This window comes from Oryza glaberrima, chromosome 2 (assembly GCF_000147395.1).
Source record: "Oryza glaberrima chromosome 2, OglaRS2, whole genome shotgun sequence".
Lineage (NCBI taxonomy): Eukaryota > Viridiplantae > Streptophyta > Magnoliopsida > Poales > Poaceae > Oryza > Oryza glaberrima.
In genome coordinates, this window is record NC_068327.1 from 20860711 (window position 1) to 20884404 (window position 23694).

At 40.6% G+C, this 23694-nt stretch overlaps 2 protein-coding genes across 3 annotated transcripts; both read left to right on the plus strand.

Annotated features, from left to right (window-relative positions):
• The first annotated feature begins 2130 nt into the window (after positions 1–2130).
• Positions 2131–7775, plus strand: LOC127764136 (immune-associated nucleotide-binding protein 9-like). Of its 2 annotated transcripts, none has more exons than XM_052288964.1 (6): positions 2131–2262; positions 3589–3829; positions 5479–5747; positions 5933–6097; positions 6169–6291; positions 7349–7775. In XM_052288964.1, exons 2-6 carry the CDS (start codon positions 3607–3609, stop codon positions 7559–7561), a joined length of 993 nt encoding a protein of 330 aa, XP_052144924.1. In that variant the 5' UTR covers positions 2131–2262; positions 3589–3606; the 3' UTR covers positions 7562–7775. The 2 variants fall into 2 exon arrangements, with proteins under 2 accessions (XP_052144924.1, XP_052144925.1); XM_052288965.1 differs by lacking the exon at positions 2131–2262 and adding an exon at positions 2279–2398.
• Positions 7776–17417: 9642 nt separating this feature from the next.
• On the plus strand, positions 17418–23290 carry LOC127764691 (auxin response factor 7). Its single transcript, XM_052289604.1, has 14 exons — positions 17418–17780; positions 18560–18675; positions 18899–18994; positions 19126–19182; positions 19397–19549; positions 19651–19735; positions 19899–19989; positions 20128–20292; positions 20645–20764; positions 20856–20931; positions 21097–21268; positions 21424–21899; positions 21979–22169; positions 22260–23290. The coding sequence occupies exons 1-14, from the start codon at positions 17732–17734 to the stop codon at positions 22447–22449; spliced, it is 2037 nt and encodes a 678-aa protein (XP_052145564.1). The 5' UTR covers positions 17418–17731; the 3' UTR covers positions 22450–23290.
• Positions 23291–23694: the final 404 nt, after the last annotated feature.

Consider the following 23694-nt stretch of genomic DNA (forward strand, 5'->3'; position numbering starts at 1 on the left):
AAGTGTGGTGAGTTTTCTCAAGTCCTAAACAAAGAGAGAAGTAGGCAAATCCTATAGGTTTGGGTAGCCTCATGTGGTTATGTCCGGTGGAGTATCCTTTGGGGTGTGAGCCCTTTCTCCCTGAGAAAAGTTGTGTTTCTTGGATGGATTTTTCATGGGTTGGATGGCCCTTTGAATAAGCTTTCCATAGAGTCCAAGAATGTCAAATTCCGAGATCCGAGTCAAGAGATATCGCCATTTTACTAACGGTTGGTTGTGCTGAAAAGTGACCTGCGGTCTGACCGTAGGCCTTAGGACGGTCTGACCGGATCCACTGGTCTGTTGCACTGGTCTGATTTTTGGTGGCGATACAGAGCCGCAACCGGTCAGACCGAGCCGACGGCGGTCTGACCGAGCCATGGACGGTCTAACCGGCTACTACACTGCGGTCAGACCGGCCAGGTTGAGTGGGCTCAATGATTGCCCTGTAACGGCTAGTTTTCTAGTCGTTACAAAGTAGTCCGGTCTGACCGGCCACTCTATTGCGGTCTGACCGGTAGAGCACATAGTTGGGGATTTCGACTCCAACGGCTAGTTTTGATGGTTGGGGGTATATATACCCACTCCCCAGCAGCAAGGGTAAGGTTTTGGCACTCCATTGCATTATCTTGAACCCTTGCAAGAGCTCTCACACCCTTGTGCACTTAGTTTATTTAGTGAGGTGTTGGAGAGTGAGTTAAGCCAATCCAAGTGCATTGCTTCATTGTTAGAGCTAACGTGGCACTTGATCATCCTCGGCAAGCATCCTAGACTTGTTACTCTTGGAGGTTGCCGCCTCCTAAACGGCTTGTGGAGGTGTTGCCCGGTGACCTCTCCGAGGAGATTGTGGAGGAGGCCTGACGCTGATTGTGAGTGGTTTGGAGTTCACCACCTTCGGAGTGAAGGAAGAACTACCCTAGTGATCGAGACTTGGGTAGTCCTTTCCATGGGCCGGCTCCCACCTTGCCCACCCTTTGACGAAGGGGGCGTGCGGTGGCTTCGTGGTTGAGCGGTGGAGTTGTGCTCGCCTCAACAGGGATTAGGAAAACGACGAGTTTCTGAACCTCGGTGAAAAATCCCTTGTCTCTTGTCTCATTTATTTGTTGCATTTACATTTGAGCAAGTTTACATACTAGAGCTTATTTGTGCACTTAACATTTGAGCAAGTCTATTATCACCCTAGGCTTGCAAACCTTAACATAGGCTAGCTTCTTTGTGCACTTACTTAAGACTAGTTGATTTAGGTTTTGAATTGTGTAAAACTGTTTTGATTTACGCTTCCGCATACAAATTTCGGTTTTAGCCAAAAGTTTTAAAACCGCGTATTCACCCCCTCTAGTCGGCCTCCTTGATCCTATAATAGGAAGATGCCCTTCAATTACAATTGGAAGATGTCCAGATTCATAAGTATTAAGATGTGTCATATCCAACGTTTACAATTCCGAGATGCCCTTCCGTTTCGGGCTCTGGCGGAATAACGGTTTTCGCGAAATCCGGTAGATCCCGAACAAATTTTATAAACCAAAATTTAAATACAAATTCTCTGAGTTTACCAATAAGCTCGCGAAAACTAGTCGGCTTTGGAGAAATTCCGAGCGAAAACATTGAAATTTCAACCAGTAACTAGAAAAAGAGGTAAATTGCTATAAAGTTCAGTTACTACACGGAATACATCAACTTTTTCAAAATTTATATCCTAATAGGTACTATGAATATCATACTATTTGTAAGATTTTATTTGATTTTCTTCCTTATTATCAATTTAAATTTGAATTTGGATGAAACTAATCGAAATCTCAGACGGCTTCTACTTTCAAGCCTCGTCGAAACCTTAAAATTTCACGGAATTCGATCGATTTTCGTTGGAATTGTTAATTCTAGTTAGATCCACCTAAAAATCCCTTATATTTTAGGATGGGAAGCTAGACGAAACGCGACCCTAGCACGAATCTGAACGGGAAGCTGACGACGGAGATCGCGCATGCGGGTGCCACACGGCCCTTGCCCTGGGCTGCCTAGTCCAGATAAAAAATACGGCACGATACGTACACGTATACCGTATATACGAACCTACTTATACGGTACACGCGTCAATTAATAGGAGACGAGGAGAGATAAACCCCCCCGTATTCGCAGGCTCATCGACTTCTCGTCTTCCTCTCCTCTCTCTCGTTTCGATTTCCCCGCGAGAGATTCGATCCAACCAAACCCACCCGCTACCAGCGTCTTCTCCTTCGCGAGCAAGTAATTCTCTTTCCTCCTCCTCTTCCTCTCTGCCGTATTTTTTTTTGTTTTTTAGTTTTTTTTTCTTCTTCGCTTCCTTCGCCGCCGTCGCGGGTTCGTCTAAAAGTCCGCAAGATTCGTCGTCGTCCTATCGCCGGTGGGTAGGGATTTCGTCGGCGCTGCTCCGGTCTGCTGCTTTCGTTCGTTCGTTCGATCCGATCGATTTATTTGTTCCTGGTTTGGGTCTCGTTCGATTGACTCTAGTAAAGTCTATTCTTTTTTTCTTGGTTTCCTGGTTTAGGTTATATGGAGAGCAGTATTTAGGCGTTTAGGCTTCAGAGATTTGTTTGATATTAGGCTGATGTCGTGATTCATGAATCATGAGTAGTTTCCTGCGTTTAGGGGTAGCATCACTATGCGGTACTGCTGATTGGTTTTCCTGCGTTTGTAGGATGAGATTGGCCCCCTTGCAGTCTGTAGGATAATTGCATGCTAATGATATTTCCACCCCTAAAATCTTCACTTCATTCCAATTCAACTACCAAGTTTTTTTAATTGTTCTCATGAATTGCATGCTCATGGCTTGAAGACGTCGAGTCTTTCCTCCTTGTTTTTCTTTAATTGCGACTCCACCTAATCTAAAAGATTCAATCTTCAATGCTTGCTTTACTTGATGGTTTGAAATTTTACTGTGCTTTGTGGCGCAAAGCGGTTGACTTTTTAGAGGTTTGTTTTACCTATTGCCTATTCAATCTACTGTGAAAAAAAAAATCTAGCTTTATATCCATGTTGTGATTTTCTTGGGGTTTGAGTTGTTCAATATAGGGAGAGGTGCTTAATTTGATTTTTTTTAAAAAAAAAGTTTATTGTGTTTCCTAGACTATTTAGTGCAAGGTTACAGACTGGTAGCTTGTACCCTAGCCTTGGTAGGAGTTACGGTTTAATCCTCTAAATAATTTCTCATCGATGTACTTGTGGACTGTCTATGATTGGATGTATCAAGGTTTTACCTTTTGTGTATTATGCAATATGCTGGTCTGGTTTTCTTGAGCTTGTGAGTTGTGATTGTGGCTTACAACGAGTCCCTTCACATATGTAAGATCTGTGATGGAATGTTTTAGCCGCACTAGCGGATAGAAGAACGGGAATAAAAATAACAAACAAGTTGGGACATTATGCATCTTATATTATATGTTTGAGTCTTTTGTGTGGAGCATTCACTCACCATAGTAAGTATTCTAAACAATTAAATTCAACCTATATTAAAGAAAGAAAATATTTTAGTAAATTAGTAAATATTTATTATTTATAAAGCTTTTCACATGTATGCATTAATCTTCTAAACAGGTTTTTTGAGAGTTTGCAATGGGAGGAAGCGAATACGATGATGACTGGGAGTTGCCTAGCGCTGACATCACTGTAGTTCTTTGCGGCAAACTTGGCTGTGGCAAGAGCGCAACTGGCAATAGCATCGTTGGAAGAGAAGCATTTGTATCAGAGTACTCCCATGCTAGTGTGACCAGTACTTGTCAATTGGCCAGCACCGCGCTAAAGGATGGCCGTACCCTCAATGTTATTGATACGCCAGGTAAGCATGCATCAATTTATTCTGTTCTGACCTTTTGTTTTCTGTGATGACTATTCATTGTTGTTACTACATATTCATACTTGTTAATCTTGTGGATGTTTTGAATTTGCGTTATCTATATTTGATCTTGTGCCACATTTATCATCTATTTTCTTGCTATGTTATTATGATGATAAAATATAGTCATGTCGAAAATACATGTTAAGATGTTTGACATGGGCTTTCTGCCTACCTGAACTTCTAATGCTGCTCATACTTCTTTGATGGATGCCCTTTTCTTGCCATCGTACTTCACAAAGTCCTATACTCCGTTGCAATGGTGGATTCAGGATTTTTATCCTTGGTGTGCCTCATGGTTAGCCAGACTTATGCACAATATATAACATATACTAGTCTTAGTTGGGCACTTTTTAGTAGCATAGAAATGTTCGATTACCAATTCGAGAAGCAAATGACCAACTTGTAAATTTCATGTTTCTTTGTTTGAACAAGCTTAATAGACAGCTTCCAGGAGATTCTTTAATGTTCTCAATTTGATTGATACAACTTGATCCTTCCTTGAATTTTTGAACTCCCACTGGTTTCACTCGTTTCAGTTTTCAACTTCTCAATCTATCCCCGATTATCTGATAACTGAAAATTCAGAGAGACATAAACTAGAATCAGTGGAGGGAGTGCAGCTAGGCTGAACTTGTACAAACTAGGGGGCGGCGCCTGGAGCTGGACCCCTGTTCGGCATCCCTGCGCAGCCGCAGCGGTGTCCCAACCATCAACCGTCAATCCATCATGCTCTCCTCGCTGCAAGGCTGCCACTGCAGCGCCACCAACAACGAACAGAAACGCCAATTCACAAACCCTATTGTGAGTGCCGACTACCAAGTGAAGAGCCAGGAGGAACGCACCACACCGTCCACATGTCTTTGCTCTGTGAGCTGTGCAGCGCCTGTGCGGGCCTACAAGGGAGAGAGGCTCTTGTGCTTTGGTTTGTGGAAGCACACATCGAATATTTCAGCAATGCATACTAGTACATGGTAGGAAAAAATGGCATTTTTTGGGTATGCTGGTGCATACCGGGAACCCCCGGGTCCGCCCCTTCTCCATTGCAGTAAGGATTTTTTTTTTTTGGTGATGTTTTGTGTTGATATCTGCTAATAGATCTGAAGAAACGTGACAGTGATGTTTTATGAGCCTTATTGATTCACCAATTTACCAGTTGTATGGAGAAGCAGATAAGCATGCACTGCAACACATATTCATTGCTTCATGATTTAAGTCCTCCTAATAGTACTTGAGATAATGCTCTGAATACTACTATAGATAATACCATAAATAATTAGGAGTACCCAACTTCCTCTATTTGTTATCCTTTGTCATTCCATATTTCATGCCCAAAGGCCAAAAAAAAAGCGTCTTAGTTGCAAGAAAAAAAACAAATCATAACAGTGTATACTGTTAAGTATTGTCCTGCTGCATGAGAGACGATCTCGATTGATGTTTTATTTTGTGTTTTGGCTAATCACCCAATCCAAGTCAGATGATCATTGACCTTTCCCCCTTTTTTTTTTTTGACAACAGGCAAATATATTGACCATTTCCATTTTCATATTGGTATTTTTTTGGCTAATTATCCATTTTAATATCTCTAATAGGATTGTTTGAAATGACCATTACATCTGAGGATGCCGGTAAAGAAATTGTTAAGTGTATGAGTATGGCCAAGGATGGGATACATGCAGTGCTGATGGTTTTTTCTGCCACATCTCGTTTTACTCGAGAAGATTCCAGTACCATTGAGACAATTAAAGAGTTTTTTGGAGAGAAGATTGTTGATCACATGATACTAGTATTTACTTATGGAGATTTAGTTGGTGAAAATAAATTGAAGAGCATGCTGAATAATGCCCCAGAGTATCTGCAGGTAACATTTTTTTTTTTTGTTGAAACTTCTATGCACATGCTAAATAATAATATCCCGATGGAATCTGCAGGCAGGATTTCAATTTTTTCCGCGTAGAATATAAAGTGCATTTGATGAAAGAAAAATTTCCTCATGAGCATGGTTCATATACTTTATGTAATTACATATATGTGTTTTATTTACAGAAAACTGTTGAGCTATGCAAAAACAGAGTTGTTCTCTTTGATAATATGACCAAGGACCGATGGCTCCAAGAGAAGCAACTTGAAAATTTGCTTGATGTTGTTGACTCTGTGAATACAAATAATGGAGGAAAGCCATTTTCAGATCAAATGCTCGCTTGCATTAAGGTAATAGTACTTCTGTTTTGCTGTTACTTTTAAGTCAAGTTTCAATCTTTATTTTTATCTTCCATATACAGGAAGCACATGCCAGAGAACAGGAGGTGCATGATGCTATTGGATATACAGAAGAGCAAATATCTGAATTGAAAAAGGAGATCCAGAGAACTCGGGATGAACAGCTTGCAAACATTACCAACATGGTAAGTGCAACTCCATGTAGTTGAACTGTTGAAGAAGAGCATATGTGTGCTTATATCATTTACTCAAGCAGTAGTTTGTATTAAATATATACATTTAAATAGTCTTTCTTGTGTTGTATAAACTTATCAACAATTGTTTACAATGGCATTATTTCTTGCAGCACCTTTATTAAACATATCATAGCATTCTAAAGAAAGCTTAGGATGTAACACATCTTTCTTTTATTTTTAGGTCAGTTACAGGATATTAAACTTATCAATTTTATTTGTTTACAATGGGCCTATTTGGAGAACTAGCCAAGAGTTATTTTGAGAGCTATTTTTTAGCACAAGGAAATATCCCTCCAATAAAATAGCCCTAATTTGTTTGGATCCAAGGGTTATTTTGAGAGCTATTTGGCCTTTAATGTACCTTCCCATGGAGAGAGATAGAGAGAAAAGACACTTTTTCAGTGGGCCCCACATGAAATAGCCCCAATTAGCACCCCTTGAGTGTGATAGTTTTTTTTTGGGTGGGTTATTTCCAAATAGCCCTCAAATAGCTCACCTTTTTGGATCTTTTTGAGCTATTTAGGCTATTTGAGAGAGGGCTAAAAAATATCCCTTGGATCCAAACAGGGCCAATAGAGATTTGTTTCTTTGGAGAAAAAAATAATCTAAAACTCATGCAAAATAGCTTGTTATCTTCAGTTTTGAAATGCATTATCTCTGCTTCCAGCCATTTAGGGTGTGTTTGGATAATGGGAAATGAGGGGTGGGATTGGGATTGGGAAATGAATAAAGGGTTAGGATTAAATGGATGAGGGAGAATGAATGATTAAGATTTAAAGAAGGGTGGGAAATCATTTCCCTTAGACATTTGCCAAACACTGCCTTAGAGGTTGCAAAACATGATTGCATCAAGATTATAGTATTACAACTTGTTTTAAAACATGCAAAGGGGAATTCTGAAGTGTACAAAGATGGTTTTAAATAGCTATTTAAATCTGTTATTCAGAAACATTTCTTCTATATATTAGAATTCCATCAAAATTTCATTGACTTCACATGTTCATAGGTGGAGGAAAAGCTGAATATCACTGTTGACAAGCTGCAACAGCAACTCATGGAAGAACAGAATGCAAGGCTAGAAGCAGAGAGGTTGGCAGCTGAAGCTAGGCTCCGATCAGATGAGGAGATCCGCAAGCTCAAAAAGCGCCTCGAGAAGGCCCAACAAGAAAATGAGGAATTCCGAAAGATGGCTTCTCAACACAAGTGTTCTATTCTATGAGTAGCTTTCTCCTAGGATCAAGCTGCTGCCATGGTTGAATGCTCCGTGCATTGTTAATAGAGTTCAGAACAGTGCTCTAGGCTATGTGGTTGACATAAAACTTTTGCTACTGGGCTATCTCATATCTGTAAATATACAGGTATTTGGATTTTTAATGTCCAAGGATTTTGACTATCATCCCTGCTAGTTCATCCTTGTGAAAAGTGAATTTTGGTGATCGTCTTCTTCTGAAAATGATCGTTTCCACAAGTGTTGCAGGCAAGGGATCAATGATCACCTCCTTATCTGCCTGTGACTTAATACTTTCATGGTGATAACTGACAAGTGATGAACTGAATGGTGGATGGTATACCAGGACCATGCTAGAACAGGCTTATACATGCGATTATTTGTGTATTTTTGTCCGGTTTGTTTTCATTGTTAAATTGCCATTCTGCCAATATCACAGATTTTTGTAAGCTAAAGTTTAAAATAGCACTGGAGAGTATCACATCTGAATTACATCCCTGCAACTGCCATACAAGCACTACGTAAGCTCTGCATCTAAATTTCTACATGTTGTAAATTGGGTGACTTTGGGTCACTGTAATCTTAGCATCTGCCTTTAAAGGCAGGTGACTTTGTTTAGTTATATTAAGACGAACGAAAGTTATATTTGTGAGATATAAATTATTTTGATAATATGACATGTTTTAAGTAGAGGAATTATAGTCATTGAGAAAGTACCTAGTAACACCTTGAGATACTTAGTATATAGAGGTACCAAATTTTACATAAAAAAATATGGTACCTCTAATTATCTTCTCAAAAATAGTAAAATTACCCTTTAAAGTATTATAAATTTCTGAAAAATACAAGTTAGCGGTCAAAGTTTAAGCTCAAATGATGCCACAGTGCCATTATTCGAGAACTTCATCTGTCTAAAATACATGCATATTTCAAGGGAAAAAAAATGCAAATTTAGGAGCCTCTTGGGTCTCCAAAGGCCGCGCCACTTTGGCCCATGAATTTAGTTACGGCCCACGGTCGCATCTATCTATCAATCGGCCACACAAATATTGTGTTTATCTTATTTTTAACGACCAACATATACCACAATGATTTATTTATTGAATAGAGCAGGAAAAAACTACAATACTGATACCCTGGAAGGCAATAATTAGAAGAGAAAAAAAATCACCACCATCACACACCACGCACCGACAGCGCCTATACAGAGTTAGTACCGGACTAGCCGCCGCTAGATCTATCAAAGACAACGGCTATAAATAATCCGGGAGAAGGATAGTAACGGACTAGCCGCCGCTAGATCAACAAAGAAACTATTGCCGAACCGTCCAAAACTAAAACCAAATATTGTGTTTATCAGTACACGAAAATGAGAAGAAAAATTGTGGTTAGTCCATGCAAATATTCAATCGCTCGCTGGCTGCCTCCTCTTGGTTGGCACTGCCCCTCGATTCCCCACACCAACAACATGCATGGATGATGATGGATCATCCAATAATTAATCATCTACCAGAACCTCGTTATTGATAAATTAGGATGTTCAATAAACTATATTAACATGTCGTACGATCGAACTAGTATAATAGTAATAATAGTGGTGGTAGTAGTAGTGCCAATATATATCCACTAGGTAGCTTGGTGATTAGTGATTAATCTAATCACGTCACAACAAAGTGGCAAAGGCATTAAACTAATGGTGTACTCCTAGTCACACAGCATGTGTCGTCTTTGTCTCCCTCTCCTTGCCTGTTCTTATTTTAGTGCACAATAATATATTGTTGTAAAGAAAAGGCTGAATGGTGCCATTATATTTTGCCTAGAAATTATGACGTTAGTCGGAGGGAAAAAAATTGAAAAGCTTGTTCCTGTGATCATGATAGGTACTTTCTCTGTTTTAAAATATAAATATTTTTCTAACTATAAACAAATTATAATGGTGTAGATTGACAATAATTGTAAAACAAGTCACACTTTGTATTTGTCGAAATTAAATGAAAACAAATTAATGTTATATATATAAACACAATCTACCTCCAAATGAATTCTGATAGTTTTTGAGCGAGTTCGGGTACAGTTTCAATTATTAGCACTTTTTTTTTGCGAGGGTTTTGTGGATTAGGTGTGCTATCACGCAAAGCATGTTACTACCTAAATACTTAAAACAAATGAGTACAAGAAACCATCACTTTGTCTCCACAGATACAGTACAGCCATGTTGTCGTTTTAATCAATTAACAAGGTTGCTTGATTTCTGCACCTCCAAGATGTCTCCATACAGTAGTTGAATCCTGTGCAAAGATCTCGCTGTCTCGAGCAAAATGTCAATTGAATTTGAAGCAATATTTGAACAACTTTTTTTTTTTTTACAAAATCCTTCCTCCTTGAAATTTCTGCTTCTAAGAAAGACAATCTCAGGAAGATCCGTTGGAGACAGTGAGATCTCGCCAAGTTTCTGATTCATTATGACTGTGTTTAGATCCAAATTTTTAACTTTTTCCATCACATCAACATGTTATACGCACGCAACTTTTCAGTCACATCGTACTAATTTCAACCCAAACTTCCAAATTTGGAAGGAACTAAACACAGTCTATGCCCCAATCCTTTATGGTGTACGGTTCAACAGACAAAGCTACACTGATGCTGCTGTGGATACAGAGAGAATTAGAGATCTCTTGCACTACAACTAATAGCCTGATTATTGTCGCTACTACTAGTAGTAGTAGGTATCTGCTAAACTTTGTAAATTTTCGGTCACCTAAAATTACACATTTCTAAGTCTAAAATTACGGTGCTATTCAATGCAATTTAATCCATTTTATCGGCATGGCATCTGTTTTTGTCACATTATTTTATCCAAGTTTGAATATTTTTGTATGCGATTTTTTAAATTCTTATGGATTGTAAAAAAAAATTCATGTTTTCTTAGAATAGTTTGCTGTTTAACCTTTCATATAAGAAAAAACGACTTTATTTAATAACAGAGAGTGCATTATAAGAACCATTGGATTATCGGACTAGAGAAGTGAGAGTAACTTTTGAAAATTTCATGCACCTCAAATCTAAACACTCTCAAAATATTAATACATTCTCCGTTCTAAAATATACAAAAAAAAAAGTGATGGATGAGATACTTTCTAGCATGAATCTGAACAAAGTTCTATCAGGTGTCTCGTATGTTTAAAATCTCTTATATTTCGAGAAAAAAGGAAATACTAATTAAAGACTCTGCCTTGATTTCCTTGGAGCTTTGCTTGTTTAAGTAGTAAAACTAAGTAGCACTACTTAATTTGGGGGAGGCATCAGAGCAGGCAAGATGCGAGAAAAAGCCAGGCAGGGGCCTCGCTGAAAAGGAAAGGCCATCGACCGACCGATCGAGGGCATGCCCGGGTAGGGAGACAGACAACCAAAGCAGCACCACCACAACCTCGGTCGCTCTCAACACGGTCTTGCCCCTGTTTTAGGTAGCTAAAAAGATTATAAGAAAACAACCAATTGTTAATCAGCTTCTTCTGATAATTTGAGAAAGTCGAAAGACCTATAGCTTCTCACTTCTATTTTATTTTCAGGATTATATAATCAGAGTTTTCACAGAATCTGAATAAAAAAAAAGCTAAGTTTAGAATTTTACAACCAGTTGTAACTATCAGAAGTTTCTACAAATAAGGCATTGTTTAGTTCGCGAAAAGAAAATTTTTTAGTGTCACATCGGACGTTTAACCGGATGTCGGAAGAGGTTTTTGTACACGAATGAAAAAACTAATTTCATAACTCGTCTAGAAACCGCAAGACGAATTTATTAAGTCTAATTAATCGTTCATTAGCATATGTAGATTACTGTAGCACTTATGGCTAATGATGGACTAATTAGGCTTAAAAGATTCATCTCGCTATTTCTATGCGAATTGGCAATTAGATGTTCATTTTATCGATATTTAATGCTCCATATATGTGTACAAATATTCAATGTGACTTTTTGGGAAAAAAAATTTGGAAACTAAAATAGGAGAGAGAGGGGGGATTGGGATTCGGTGACATACCCCCGTGACATTCTTAGTGACATTGAGTCACTGACATGTGGGATCCACATGTGCCTGGACCCACATGTCAGTGACTCAATGTTACCGAGAATGTCACGGGGGAATGTCACCGAATTCCAGTAACTCAATGTCACCAAGAATGTCACGGGGGAATGTCACCGAATCCTAGGCCTGAGAGGGGAAGGGGGGTGGCATGTACTGTACTCCAACGTGGTACATGGGAAAAGGACCGGCCGCCCGGCCACTGATTCTTTCCTGTTGCATCGTCCTCCATTATTCCCTCTGTCACTCACCCCAACTCCACGGCTCCCATTTTATGCTGTGACGTTGGGCCAAACGGCAAAAAAGCTTAAGCCAACGTTGATGCCAATCCTAATGAATAGTGGAGGATTTTTTTTTTACCTGCTAATAATCTTTAATCATTGATTTATTTTGACTAACCGTGATGTGTGTATGAGTCTTTTATTCTTACAGAGTATCGTTATCATCAGCCTATACACCGCTAAGACGCTAACCAATTTAAAGATGTATTTAAGAGGAAGGGAATGAAGAGATACACAAAACAAGATGAACAATAATTGATAATTGAATATTAATTATATTAAACTTCAAAATAGATTAATACGATTTTTAAAAATGAATTTCCTAAAGAATTTATTTAAAAAAAACGTACCGTCTAGCCGTTCGTAAAACGCGTGTGCGGAGAACGAGAGATTTATTCTCTCTATCTATCTTCTGCAATCAAGCTCAGCCTAAATGTTCTTATCGCTTTTTTATTTTCTAGCTTTGGTTTTTAAATCGCTTGTAAAACAATACGTCTAACCATATTTTGATAGACAAAAAATTCTAGAAATGGAAGCACACCCACGGCATCTTCGCTGCGAAACGGTTTTGTCAAGCCGCGGTCGGCCCATATCATCCCTCGGCGAGCTACACCTACACTGCTCACGACGAAAGAGGAGGTCGATGACAGGTGGGGCCCGCACCGGCGGGTAAGACGCGGCGCGGGTAGCAAAAGGCAAGGGGGCATTTTTATATCGGGTGCTTTACTTGGAATGGCACCGCGCGCGGTGGGGTGCCGGGCCGGCAAGGGACATGCATTAAACTACCGCCCCCACGCCGCTGACGCGTGGGCCCCAGACACTGGCCCACCGCAGACGCCGTAAGTTTTGACGGCGTTTGGCTACGGCGCCTGTGCCTTTGTGGCGGTCACGGAGCTGACGCCGTCACCACTCACCCCCGGTCTAGAACTCCAGAGGCTATAAACCTTGTTGCAAAGAGGAAAATTAAAACCTGGAAAAATGTACGAGTAAGTATATACTCCGTATATTCCAGTACAGTACAGCGTCCAGGTGCGGGTGAGTGTAGGACATGAAAAATTCATATGGTAGTTTATGAGGGTGTTTATGGATAAGGGCCGTGTGCCCGTGCCTTCATATCCATAGTTGTGATGCTGTTTTCGTTTTTTTAAATAGATGATGCTATTACTTTTTGTAAATTATTATTTTATTATGAGTTGTTTTATCATTTAAGTACTTTAATTAATACATGATTTATATAATATGCATTTTTACAATTTCTTTTAAATAAGAAGATTGGTTAAATATTTGTCCAACAGTTAATGACACTATCTATATTTTTTTTAAAAAAAGATGAGAGTACTTTTTCTAAATCTCCTTTTCTCGTCGTGACAGAGCTATTTTTTTAAGCCCAAACAAATCTAACTATGTCGTTTATCATGGAAAATATACTCTCTTTTTTCTAACATGGAAAATTTACTCTCTCTTTTTTCTAATCATTCGAATTTCCTGTTGAAACTAAATAACGATCCACTTTAAGATCTCCAGATTTCATGAAATCTAGATCGGATTCCACCAGGATTGTAAACCTTAGTCACAACTACTTCTTCAACAAAAACATCCACACGACCGCTATGGCGGTATTATAGGGGCGGAGGCAAACCTAAGTTAGCTTAGGCTTGAGCTCTAAGCCTGCTTATATAATCATGTTTTTTTAAGACTGGTCACCGAGGAGTATAACTTGTTGAAATCCTAATTAAATCATCATGTAATTTACCCTAAAAAAATCATCATGTAATTTTTTTAGGGAATCTTTACCTACTAAGTTAAACCCTACTTAAATCTTAAAGCTTTGATAGTTTCTACGTTTGAGCCATGGACAAACAGAGGAGATTTATCTTATTCTTCACGCACACACTTTCCAAACTATTACACGGTATAAATTTTTTTAAAAAATCTATACAAAAGTTGTTTTTTAAAAATCATATTAATATTTTTTAAGTTTAAAATAATTAATCTCTAACTCATCATACACTAATAACTCGCTCGTTTTACATATATTTTAGATGTTCTCATCTCTCTTCTCAATTAGTTACGTCTAACAGATATATACTCCCTCCGTTCTATTATACGTACAACCATAAATTTTCGTGTTCAACGTTTGACCATATGTCATATTTGAAAAATTTATGAAAAATTTTTACAAGTTAAGTCACGCATAAAGTACTATTTATATTTTATCATCTAATAACAATAAAAATACCAATCTCTATCTCTACTATTATAAAAATTGAAGATGTTTTTGCCGGAATTTTGGTACGTCATCCGTGTTTGAGTTGGTTTCTAATTTTATCTTTATATCTGTTTTTGTCCGTTTATTTTTTTTCGTTTATTTTTTTTGTTCCGATTCGCCCCCCCCCCTTTTTTTGCTTTTTTTCATCCGGTTTCTTTTCTCTTTTTTAGTTGTTTTTTCCATCCCATTTTTTAGCCGGTTATTTTATCTCATCCGATCCGTTGCACGCCGCCGCCGCTTGACCAAACCTTAGCGCCGTCGCCACTTCCATATGTATTCCCATGCGTTTTTTGCTCCAATTGACTGCAAAAATGGATTCCCCACTTATCCCTCATCATTTTTTCTCACAATTTTTCTTTCAATTCAGCTTTAATTCACTAGATTTAGTCTTAGTCGCCAATGATAGCCAGCCGCCGCTTTTATCTCGAATTTTGCGGATTCGTTCTGATTTCGGGAAAACGGAAAGAGGAGATCGAGTGGATCAAAAACCCTCAACCAATTTATATATATAAAAAATTCGCCCAGAGGATTTAATGGGGAGGATCGGCTCCGGCATATTGGCACAAGACTATCTTGAGGTTGAAGACGACAGTTGAATGTGCGAGCTGAGCCTATAGCTCTACTTGTGGGCTTGGATCGGAGAGAGTCAAGGCCGTCGGCTGGATCGGAGAGAGTCAGGGCAATTGACTGTGCGAGCTGGACCTGTAGCTCCATTCATGGGTTAGATCGGAGAGAGTCAGGTGAGGGAGGTAGCGGACTAGGTTATGATTGAAAAAGAATGGATCTTTCGGGCCAAACCCATGAATATTTTTTATTAACCTTTTCAATTATAATGTACATATAATCATTCTAACGTTTCAATTCATCGCTTAGTTCCTAATAGCGGTTGTACCACTGAAAAATGTTTCTAGCTGTTGCAACGCACGAGCATTTCTTCTAGTCATAAAAATATTTTAAATAAGATGGATGGTCAAAGTTGAACACTAAAATCTATAACTGCGCTTATTATACGACGGCGAGAGTATATGCAACGACGTGCTCTACCGACCGGAGCATTGCAGCACGACCGTACGGTACGCGAGAGCCAGCCGGCCATACATAAACCGGTGCACTTATGGGTGCCAAAGTACGACGACCCGCGACCCGCGCCCGTGTGCGGATCTATCGGATCCGGGTCTCTCTTTTTCGTATAAGTACGTGTGGCGCTGGACCCCACCACCGTCCTGTCTACTCCTACTGTTTTTACTGTCCGGCCCCACCCGACAGAGGATCGGAGAAGCATAGCTAGTACTAGGCGCGAACCCGACCCGACCCGACCCGACCCGTGAGCCTTTAAATGACCGCAGTTATGGGCTCATCAATGGCGATCCAGCGGGTCGTCGTGACGTGGAAAATCCATCGGTAGCCGTACGTTTCGATCAGCTTCGAAAATTAACTGGAGTAGCTAACGTCACGCATGCAATGGCACTGGCACACGTAGTCCTTCCGTAAAAAAAAAAAAAAAACCCTGAATTTCCGTGTCTAACTTTAACCGTCCGTCTTATTTAAAAAAATTATGAAAAAATAAAAAGACAAATCACGCATAAATTATTAATCATGTTTTATCATCTAACAACAATGAAAATACTAATTATAAAAAAATTTCATATAAGACGAACAGTTAAACGTTGGACACGGAAAGTTAGGGTTTGTCTTTTTTTGGACGGGGTAGTATTGCAAAACTGCATGCACAAACGACAAGTTAAGAAGTAACGAAAATATGTGCTGCAACGTTTTCGCTGGTTATGTGCAACGGTTCCAAACAAGCGACCAGAATAACTGGAAAAAGAAGAACCGAAGAAGTATGCGTGCATGAAATGTGTGGTGTGGCATTTGCATGCACCATATATAAAACAGTTTAACACTACATGCCCTTAGGCCTTACGACGTGTTTGACAACTTACGGGGAAGAAGAACAGGAGCTGAGCTTATAGAGGGAGATGGTGGTGTTCATGAGATTTTTATTTTTAATCACCGTCCTTGTTTAGTTGTAGAGATGATAATCATGGGAAGTTTAGGTGAGAATCGAATTTTAAGTGACTGATATACAACCTAGATTTATCTCTTCGTATTTCTGAAAGGAATTTCAAAACTTTCCCAGTTACCTGCCCCTACCAAGATACTTCCTCCCGGTTGATAATAATTATCGTTTTGGATAAGGGCACAGTCTCCAAAAAATAACTTTGACCATTATTTTTCATTATAATATGTATAAAATTGTTAACAAATATATGATCTTATTAAAGTACTTTTTAAGACTAATCTATACATGTAGTCACCATATTTAAAAGATAAATATTTTAAAAATGATTCATAATCAAAGATTCTAAAGTTTGACTTCACTCTTGTCCAAAACAACAAGTATTATCAGCCCGGAGGGAGTATTAAAAAGGCAAAAGTTCGTAATCTCCTCTTTCTAATCCCTTCTAAGGCCGAGTTTAGTTCCAAACTTGTTCTTCAAACTTCCAATTTTTCCATCATATCAAAACTTTCCTACACACATAAACTTCTAGCTTTTTCGTCACATCATTCCAATTTCAACCAAACTTCTAATTTTAGCGTGAACTAAACACACCCTAAAACTCCCACATCCACTATCCAAACAACGTACTTCCCCTTAAACACACCTGCATGAACGGTAAAGCCAAGCCAAGACAGTCGTTGCAAGAAACCCAACGAGAAACACCTAAGGGTCACCTAAGGGTCTTTCTGCTAGCTTCACAAGGTAGAGGGCTAGACGACATAGGTTTGAAGCCTCACTCCTTAATATTAGATCATTCCATGATATTTGCGTTTTTTTTTCGAGAAACCCAACACCACGGGGTACACTCACCGCGTAGCCGTAGCCGTTTCCATTAGCCCACTCCTCAGTCCTCACGGCAGATGGACCACCCGCAGCACAGTAACGGCTAACGGCCGGCAGCCGTTACCGTTTCCATCCGCTCACGCCTTTCCTGCCTCCCCCGAAAACTCGCGCACACATCCATTAAAAAAAAACGCACAAAAAAAAAGGAGAAAAAAAACGTAAAGGCAGCTGCGGCCAGCAACAAACCCACCCACCCGCTGCTCCCCTCCCCTCGCCTCGCGCCAACTAGTGGAGTACTAGGAAAAAAAACACGAGCCAAAAATAAAATAAAATAAATAAATAAATAATAAAAATAAAACAGCAGCAGCAACACACCCCCTCTCTCTCTCTTCCTCTTCTCCCCGCGCAAGCCAAAGCCACAGCCAGCGAAGGCGGCAAGCCACCACCACCACCTCCTCCTCACGCCACCGCGGCCTCCTCCTCCGGCCACCGCGCGCTCACCTCGGGCAGCGGCCGCAGCGGCGCGCGCTCTCCGGTGTGGGATCTCCGAGTTTTTTTTTTTTCGTTTTCCCTCTGAATTCCGCGGCGGGGAGGCCGGATCTGCGGGGAGGGGCATGGGGTGACCAGATCGGGACGCGCACCTCGCTCTCCTCCTCCTCCTCCTCCTGAATTCCTCTCGTCGGGATGGCTGGCTCCGTCGTTGCTGCTGCTGCTGCCGGCGGCGGTGGCACAGGTTCGTGTCCCGCGCTTTCTCTTCGCGTTTTTCGCCTCGGCTGGTTGTGTTTGTGTGTTTGTGTGTGTGTGTGTGTGTGTGTGTGTGTGTGTGTGTGTGTTTTTGGTCTGAATTGGGGTTGTGAAGTTAGCTGGTGAGTCGAGTGCTTGGTGAGCTAGCAAGAGAGAGAGAGACGTGGACTTGGGGGGCAGTTGACTTGTTCGTCTAGGGTGAGAGAGAGAGGGGTTGTGGTGTGGTGTGGAATTGGTTGGAATTCGAGGCGACTCGGCATTGTTTACCATAAAAAGCGCCTTTTCTCTTCCATTTCTTGTCCAATTTTGTCGTCTTGTTTTCCTTTTTAGGTCGGAGATTTGTTCCTGTTGTGCTGATTCGTGCGAAAACTCGTAATTCCGCTAGTATGGCCACTGCTCTAGTAATTCTCTTCGGATGCACGCGAATTCCGATCTGTGAAATGGGGGAAACACATGTGCAATTACGGATCTGAGAACCTGTTTTGTAGTGACAGCGTCTTTGTTTCTCTCTTTTTTTTTTGAAAAAAAAATGGTTAGGTTGGCAATTGGTTCTACCACAGAGACGCAAATGAGAAAAATGTTGGATCTATGTGTGTGCTGCTTGTTTAGATTTACAATTCTGGAGCAATTATGGTGTAGTTAACTCATGATCAACGGTTAATTAGACCTTTTTGGTTGCCACCATGACATGAGGGGAAATTTCGCTTGATTTTGTATGGTGATGTTTTTATTTTCCTAAAAAAAGAGAGTAAAAATTCCTCTGTGCAGGGAGCTCTTGCGATGCGTTGTACAGGGAGCTATGGCATGCTTGCGCTGGGCCGTTGGTCACAGTGCCTCGCCAAGGCGAATTGGTTTACTACTTCCCCCAGGGCCATATGGAACAGGTAAATCTCACTATAATATATCAATGCTTGCTTGCTCTCTATCATGTCCTAAAATTAAGGAGTTTGCTACTAATTTGTGCCATAAGAATGTCACTTGTTCCTTGTGTTGACACACAGCAGTATGGTTTTGTTTCTTCGGCAATGTAGTTATTTTAGTACGTCTTTCCTTTGAACTAATCTTATGTCTTTCCTTTGAACTGATCTTTTCATGCTTTTTCTATAGCTTGAGGCATCTACAGACCAACAGCTTGACCAGCATCTGCCTTTGTTTAACCTGCCATCTAAGATCCTCTGCAAAGTGGTCAACGTAGAACTTAGGGTAAGCATTTTCCTTTTCTGGTCTGCAGTAGTTTCACGCTATATGAAAGTTCCTCTGGATTTTCTAGCAAGAGTATTACTTGTGTACCTTTCATCCTGTAGTTTACTCACCTTTTTTCCTCTGGTATGCAGGCTGAAACCGATTCAGATGAGGTTTATGCTCAAATTATGCTGCAACCAGAAGCAGATGTGAGTATGCTTTTCTTATATATTTTTCTTCTAAATAATAGTTGTCCTTTTCAGCTCATTTGAGCTTTTTATCAAGCTGTAATGTAGTGATCTTGCTCATGTCATAGTCCTTTCTTTCTTCTGATCGTCTTCTCTCATATTCTCACATAAATTCTATTGCCTTGGAATTTTATATGGGTATGTACTTATTCATTTTCCTTTATTCTGTTGTTAGCAAAATGAACTCACCAGCCCAAAACCTGAGCCACATGAACCTGAAAAATGCAATGTCCATTCCTTCTGCAAGACTTTGACTGCTTCAGATACAAGCACCCATGGTGGATTTTCAGTTCTTAGGAGGCATGCAGAAGAATGTCTTCCTCCCCTGGTTAGGACCAAAAATATTTTTAACTCCCTTCATATGCGGATAATCACATTGGATATTTGCTATCTGTAACATCTTCTGTATGTGGTATGGTTTATCTTTAGGACATGACTCAGAATCCACCATGGCAAGAGCTTGTGGCTAGAGATCTCCATGGAAACGAGTGGCATTTCCGTCACATCTTTCGAGGTAAGTTATAGGAAGAACATAGTAATAGTGAATGTAGTTCCTTCTGAGCTTCCATAATGAAAGGGCTTCCCCAAAAGAAATTGGTGGCATATTAGTAATGCTTTCCATGGTGATTTTGTTACTATGTCTCACAAAGGGTCCCCCCACCACTCCCTTATTTTAGGACAACCTAGGAGGCATCTGCTTACAACTGGCTGGAGTGTTTTTGTTAGCTCAAAAAGATTAGTTGCCGGTGACGCATTCATCTTTCTGAGGTATGCAGGGGAACATTTGGAAGGCTTGAAGCCATTTAACACATTTTGCTTATTTGCGTTTGTTTCCTGGGTCTGCGGAGTTCAGGATGAATATTCTATATCACTATTGCTGTTGTAAATACGGTGTTCATATAACAGAGGTGAGAATGGAGAGCTACGAGTTGGTGTCAGGAGGCTCATGAGGCAACTAAATAACATGCCATCATCAGTAATATCAAGTCATAGTATGCATCTTGGAGTCCTAGCAACTGCATCACATGCTATATCCACCGGAACTCTCTTTTCTGTTTTCTACAAACCAAGGTTTGATTCTTCTAATCTTATCATTGTACCTAAGTTCTTCACCAATGCTTTATGTACCTCTAGCATTTTCTTATGTACAGATGCAATGTACTTCGTAATAAAATATGCATGATGTTATCTGATATCCTGAGATGATTCCCTGGATGCCCATTTAAATTTTCACTTATGATATTGCTCTGTTGAGTGCTTATAGAATTATATGTAACTTTTCCTCACAGAATTACATTCCATTTTAGGAATATATTTTTGTGTGAGTTTGTTTGATAGGTCTTATTTATTTTCTTGTGCTAAACATATGTTGTACCATTACATTCTAATAAGTCAGTGTTTGTTCATCTAATTTGGGTTTCAGAACAAGTCAGTCTGAGTTTGTTGTGAGTGCTAACAAGTACCTTGAAGCTAAAAACAGCAAGATATCTGTTGGAATGAGGTTTAAGATGAGATTCGAGGGCGATGAAGCTCCTGAAAGAAGGTAATTTAACGTCTATTTTCCATCCACTGGTTTTTCATTGGTTCAAAAATTGTGTGGGCACATCTCATAAATATTTCTTCATGGTTTATAGGTTTAGTGGAACAATTATTGGTGTTGGGAGCATGTCAACGTCTCCATGGGCAAATTCTGACTGGAGATCTTTGAAGGTAATTAAGATTTTCAAATTTGTGGGCAGGATGCCCTTCTTCCTCTGCATCTGCTTTCTGGAACATTTGAGGACATATGTTTCTTAGAAAATGCCTGCAGTTGTGTTGTCATGTTTTCTCTTGTATATCTTCCAGAATCACAACCCATGTGTTCACCACTGATAGGTCCAATGGGATGAGCCTTCTGTGGTTCCTCGTCCAGATAGAGTTTCACCATGGGAACTAGAGCCACTTGCTGTGAGTAATTCACAGCCATCACCTCAGCCACCGGCAAGAAATAAGCGGGCTCGGCCTCCTGCTTCGAATTCAATTGCTCCAGAACTACCTCCGGTCTTCGGTATGTTTTTACTAAGATATTGCTACAGATTGTGCTTCTGCTTTAAGGTGATAGCTAGTACTGTTTTAGCAATAGAAACCTTGCAGTGTACTGCTTGTCTGTCTCTTCAATTGCTGTCTGCTTTGCATGTCTAACCTCTTCTGTTCCTAACTTAGGTTTGTGGAAATCTTCAGCTGAGTCCACACAAGGCTTCTCATTTTCGGGACTACAGCGAACACAGGAACTATATCCTTCAAGCCCCAATCCGATCTTCTCAACATCATTAAATGTTGGATTCAGTACAAAGAATGAGCCATCTGCTCTAAGCAACAAGCATTTTTACTGGCCAATGAGAGAGACAAGAGCCGACTCTTACTCTGCTAGCATCAGCAAAGTTCCATCTGAAAAGAAGCAAGAGCCTAGTTCGGCTGGCTGCAGATTGTTTGGAATCGAGATAAGCTCTGCTGTGGAAGCTACATCTCCACTGGCTGCTGTTTCTGGTGTTGGTCAAGACCAACCAGCTGCCTCAGTAGATGCTGAGTCTGATCAGCTCTCACAACCATCACATGCCAACAAATCTGATGCTCCAGCGGCAAGCAGTGAGCCATCTCCTCATGAGACTCAGAGTCGGCAAGTGAGGAGCTGCACCAAGGTAATGAGGGTTATTTTTGCTTGCAATACTCATATCCTCTTGTGGACAGCGGAGTAATTAATAATTGGTCTTCTTGCAGGTCATCATGCAAGGAATGGCAGTTGGAAGGGCAGTGGACCTGACAAGGCTCCATGGATATGATGATCTTCGCTGCAAGTTAGAAGAGATGTTTGATATCCAAGGAGAGCTCTCTGCTAGCCTAAAGAAATGGAAGGTTGTTTACACAGATGATGAGGATGATATGATGCTGGTTGGGGATGACCCTTGGCCGTATGTACCCTTATCCCTGTTCAATTAATTACTTCATTTTTTGAATTCCTTGAGCCTTAACTAATTACATTTCGATTGTTGCCACTGCAGTGAATTTTGCAGCATGGTGAAAAGGATATACATCTACACCTACGAGGAAGCCAAGCAACTTACTCCCAAGTCGAAGCTGCCGATCATTGGCGACGCCATCAAGCCAAACCGAAACAAACAATCGCCCGAGTCTGACATGCCTCACAGTGACCTGGACAGCACCGCCCCCGTCACCGATAAGGATTGCTGAATGCTAACCTGGCCATATTTCCCTTCAGTTTTTTTTTTCCATCTTGGGATGTTGAGCATGGGGGCCAATGCCCATGATCCTTGGGACTTCTAAGAGTTATCCTCTGGTTGGTTCGTGGGCCCGAAGGACACCGTCTGCATCTACCATGGTTCATGCATCATGCATAGCTGCCCCTGGACCAGTGTGGATCCCATGCCAGGAAGGATGGCTGGGGAGGCAGCATTTCCATCACCTGGCATTCCCTGCGTGATTGGCCCATCCGTGTTTAATTCTGCTGTGTGGGGGTAGTAGGAGCCATGGCATCCTTTGTCCAGTGCTCAGTTTTGGTAAAGTGGTGACTGGTGGTAGACCTGCAAGAACGGGGCCCGGGCCTCGCCATCTCTCGCTGCACCAGTAAATAGAGTGTCAAGCATTCATGTTCCTTTCTTCCTGCAATGCATGGAGTATCATCATCCGTAGCTAAGCATCAGTTCTTCTTCCCCCCCTTGCATCCTGTTCGCAGCTCCGGTGCCGCCACTGGAGTTGTTCGTTTTAACCCAGCGGCATTCCTTCTTTTCTTTTTTTTTTACCGGGTGGTGTTTTTGCTTTCGGAAGTCGGGGCATTTGCTAAGTTTTTTTTCCTACGCTGTGCTTTCCTCCTGCTGAATGTACCTGTGCTTTTCCTCCTCGTGGAAGCCATCCAAATCTATGACAATTTTCTGTACTCACTTACCTGCATGTACATAGGAATGGAAATGGAACTGGACTGAACTGAACCTGATATGCCGCTTCTCATCATTGTGATGCTGTTCTTTTTCTGTGATAGTGGAGTTCTTTTTCTGCTGTGGCGTGATGGGGGTAATCTGCGTGCCAAGGCCTTTTTGTTTCCCTTTGCTTTGTACTAGTGGAGAATATGTCTTTATGGCTAATCTGTGATGATGTGCTCATCTCCTGACATAAGGCAAGGCTTGCTCTGCCTGTCGGAATGATTGTTCTGCGTGCCAATGCCGTGACCTTTTTGCTTTCGAAATCCCAAACGTGTTTGCTATGGATCGTGCGTGACCTTTCGCTTTTGAAATCCCAAACGTGTTTGCTTGGATCATTCCGTTTCGAGGTGCGGATTCTTGTGTGTTCAGATCTTTGGGCTTGCCTCTGTCCCAGAATATCTCAACTTAAGATAGGATGTCACATATAATCTCTTTGTCGAAATTAGGTTGTTTTATTTTAGGACAGAACAGATAGCTTGTGCTAACATATTGACAAAAC

Excerpts from the sequence above, each read along its gene's own strand:
- LOC127764136 (XM_052288964.1), top strand. The coding sequence starts at position 3,607 with ATGGGAGGAAGCGAATACGATGATGACTGGGAGTTGCCTAGCGCTGAC. Across the intron at positions 5,748-5,932 it reads ATGCCCCAGAGTATCTGCAG|AAAACTGTTGAGCTATGCAA; the intron begins GTAACATTTTTT and ends TTTTATTTACAG. Across the intron at positions 6,292-7,348 it reads TTGCAAACATTACCAACATG|GTGGAGGAAAAGCTGAATAT; the intron begins GTAAGTGCAACT and ends ACATGTTCATAG.
- LOC127764691 (XM_052289604.1), top strand. The coding sequence starts at position 17,732 with ATGGCTGGCTCCGTCGTTGCTGCTGCTGCTGCCGGCGGCGGTGGCACA. Across the intron at positions 19,990-20,127 it reads GACGCATTCATCTTTCTGAG|AGGTGAGAATGGAGAGCTAC; the intron begins GTATGCAGGGGA and ends TTCATATAACAG. Across the intron at positions 21,900-21,978 it reads AAGTGAGGAGCTGCACCAAG|GTCATCATGCAAGGAATGGC; the intron begins GTAATGAGGGTT and ends GTCTTCTTGCAG.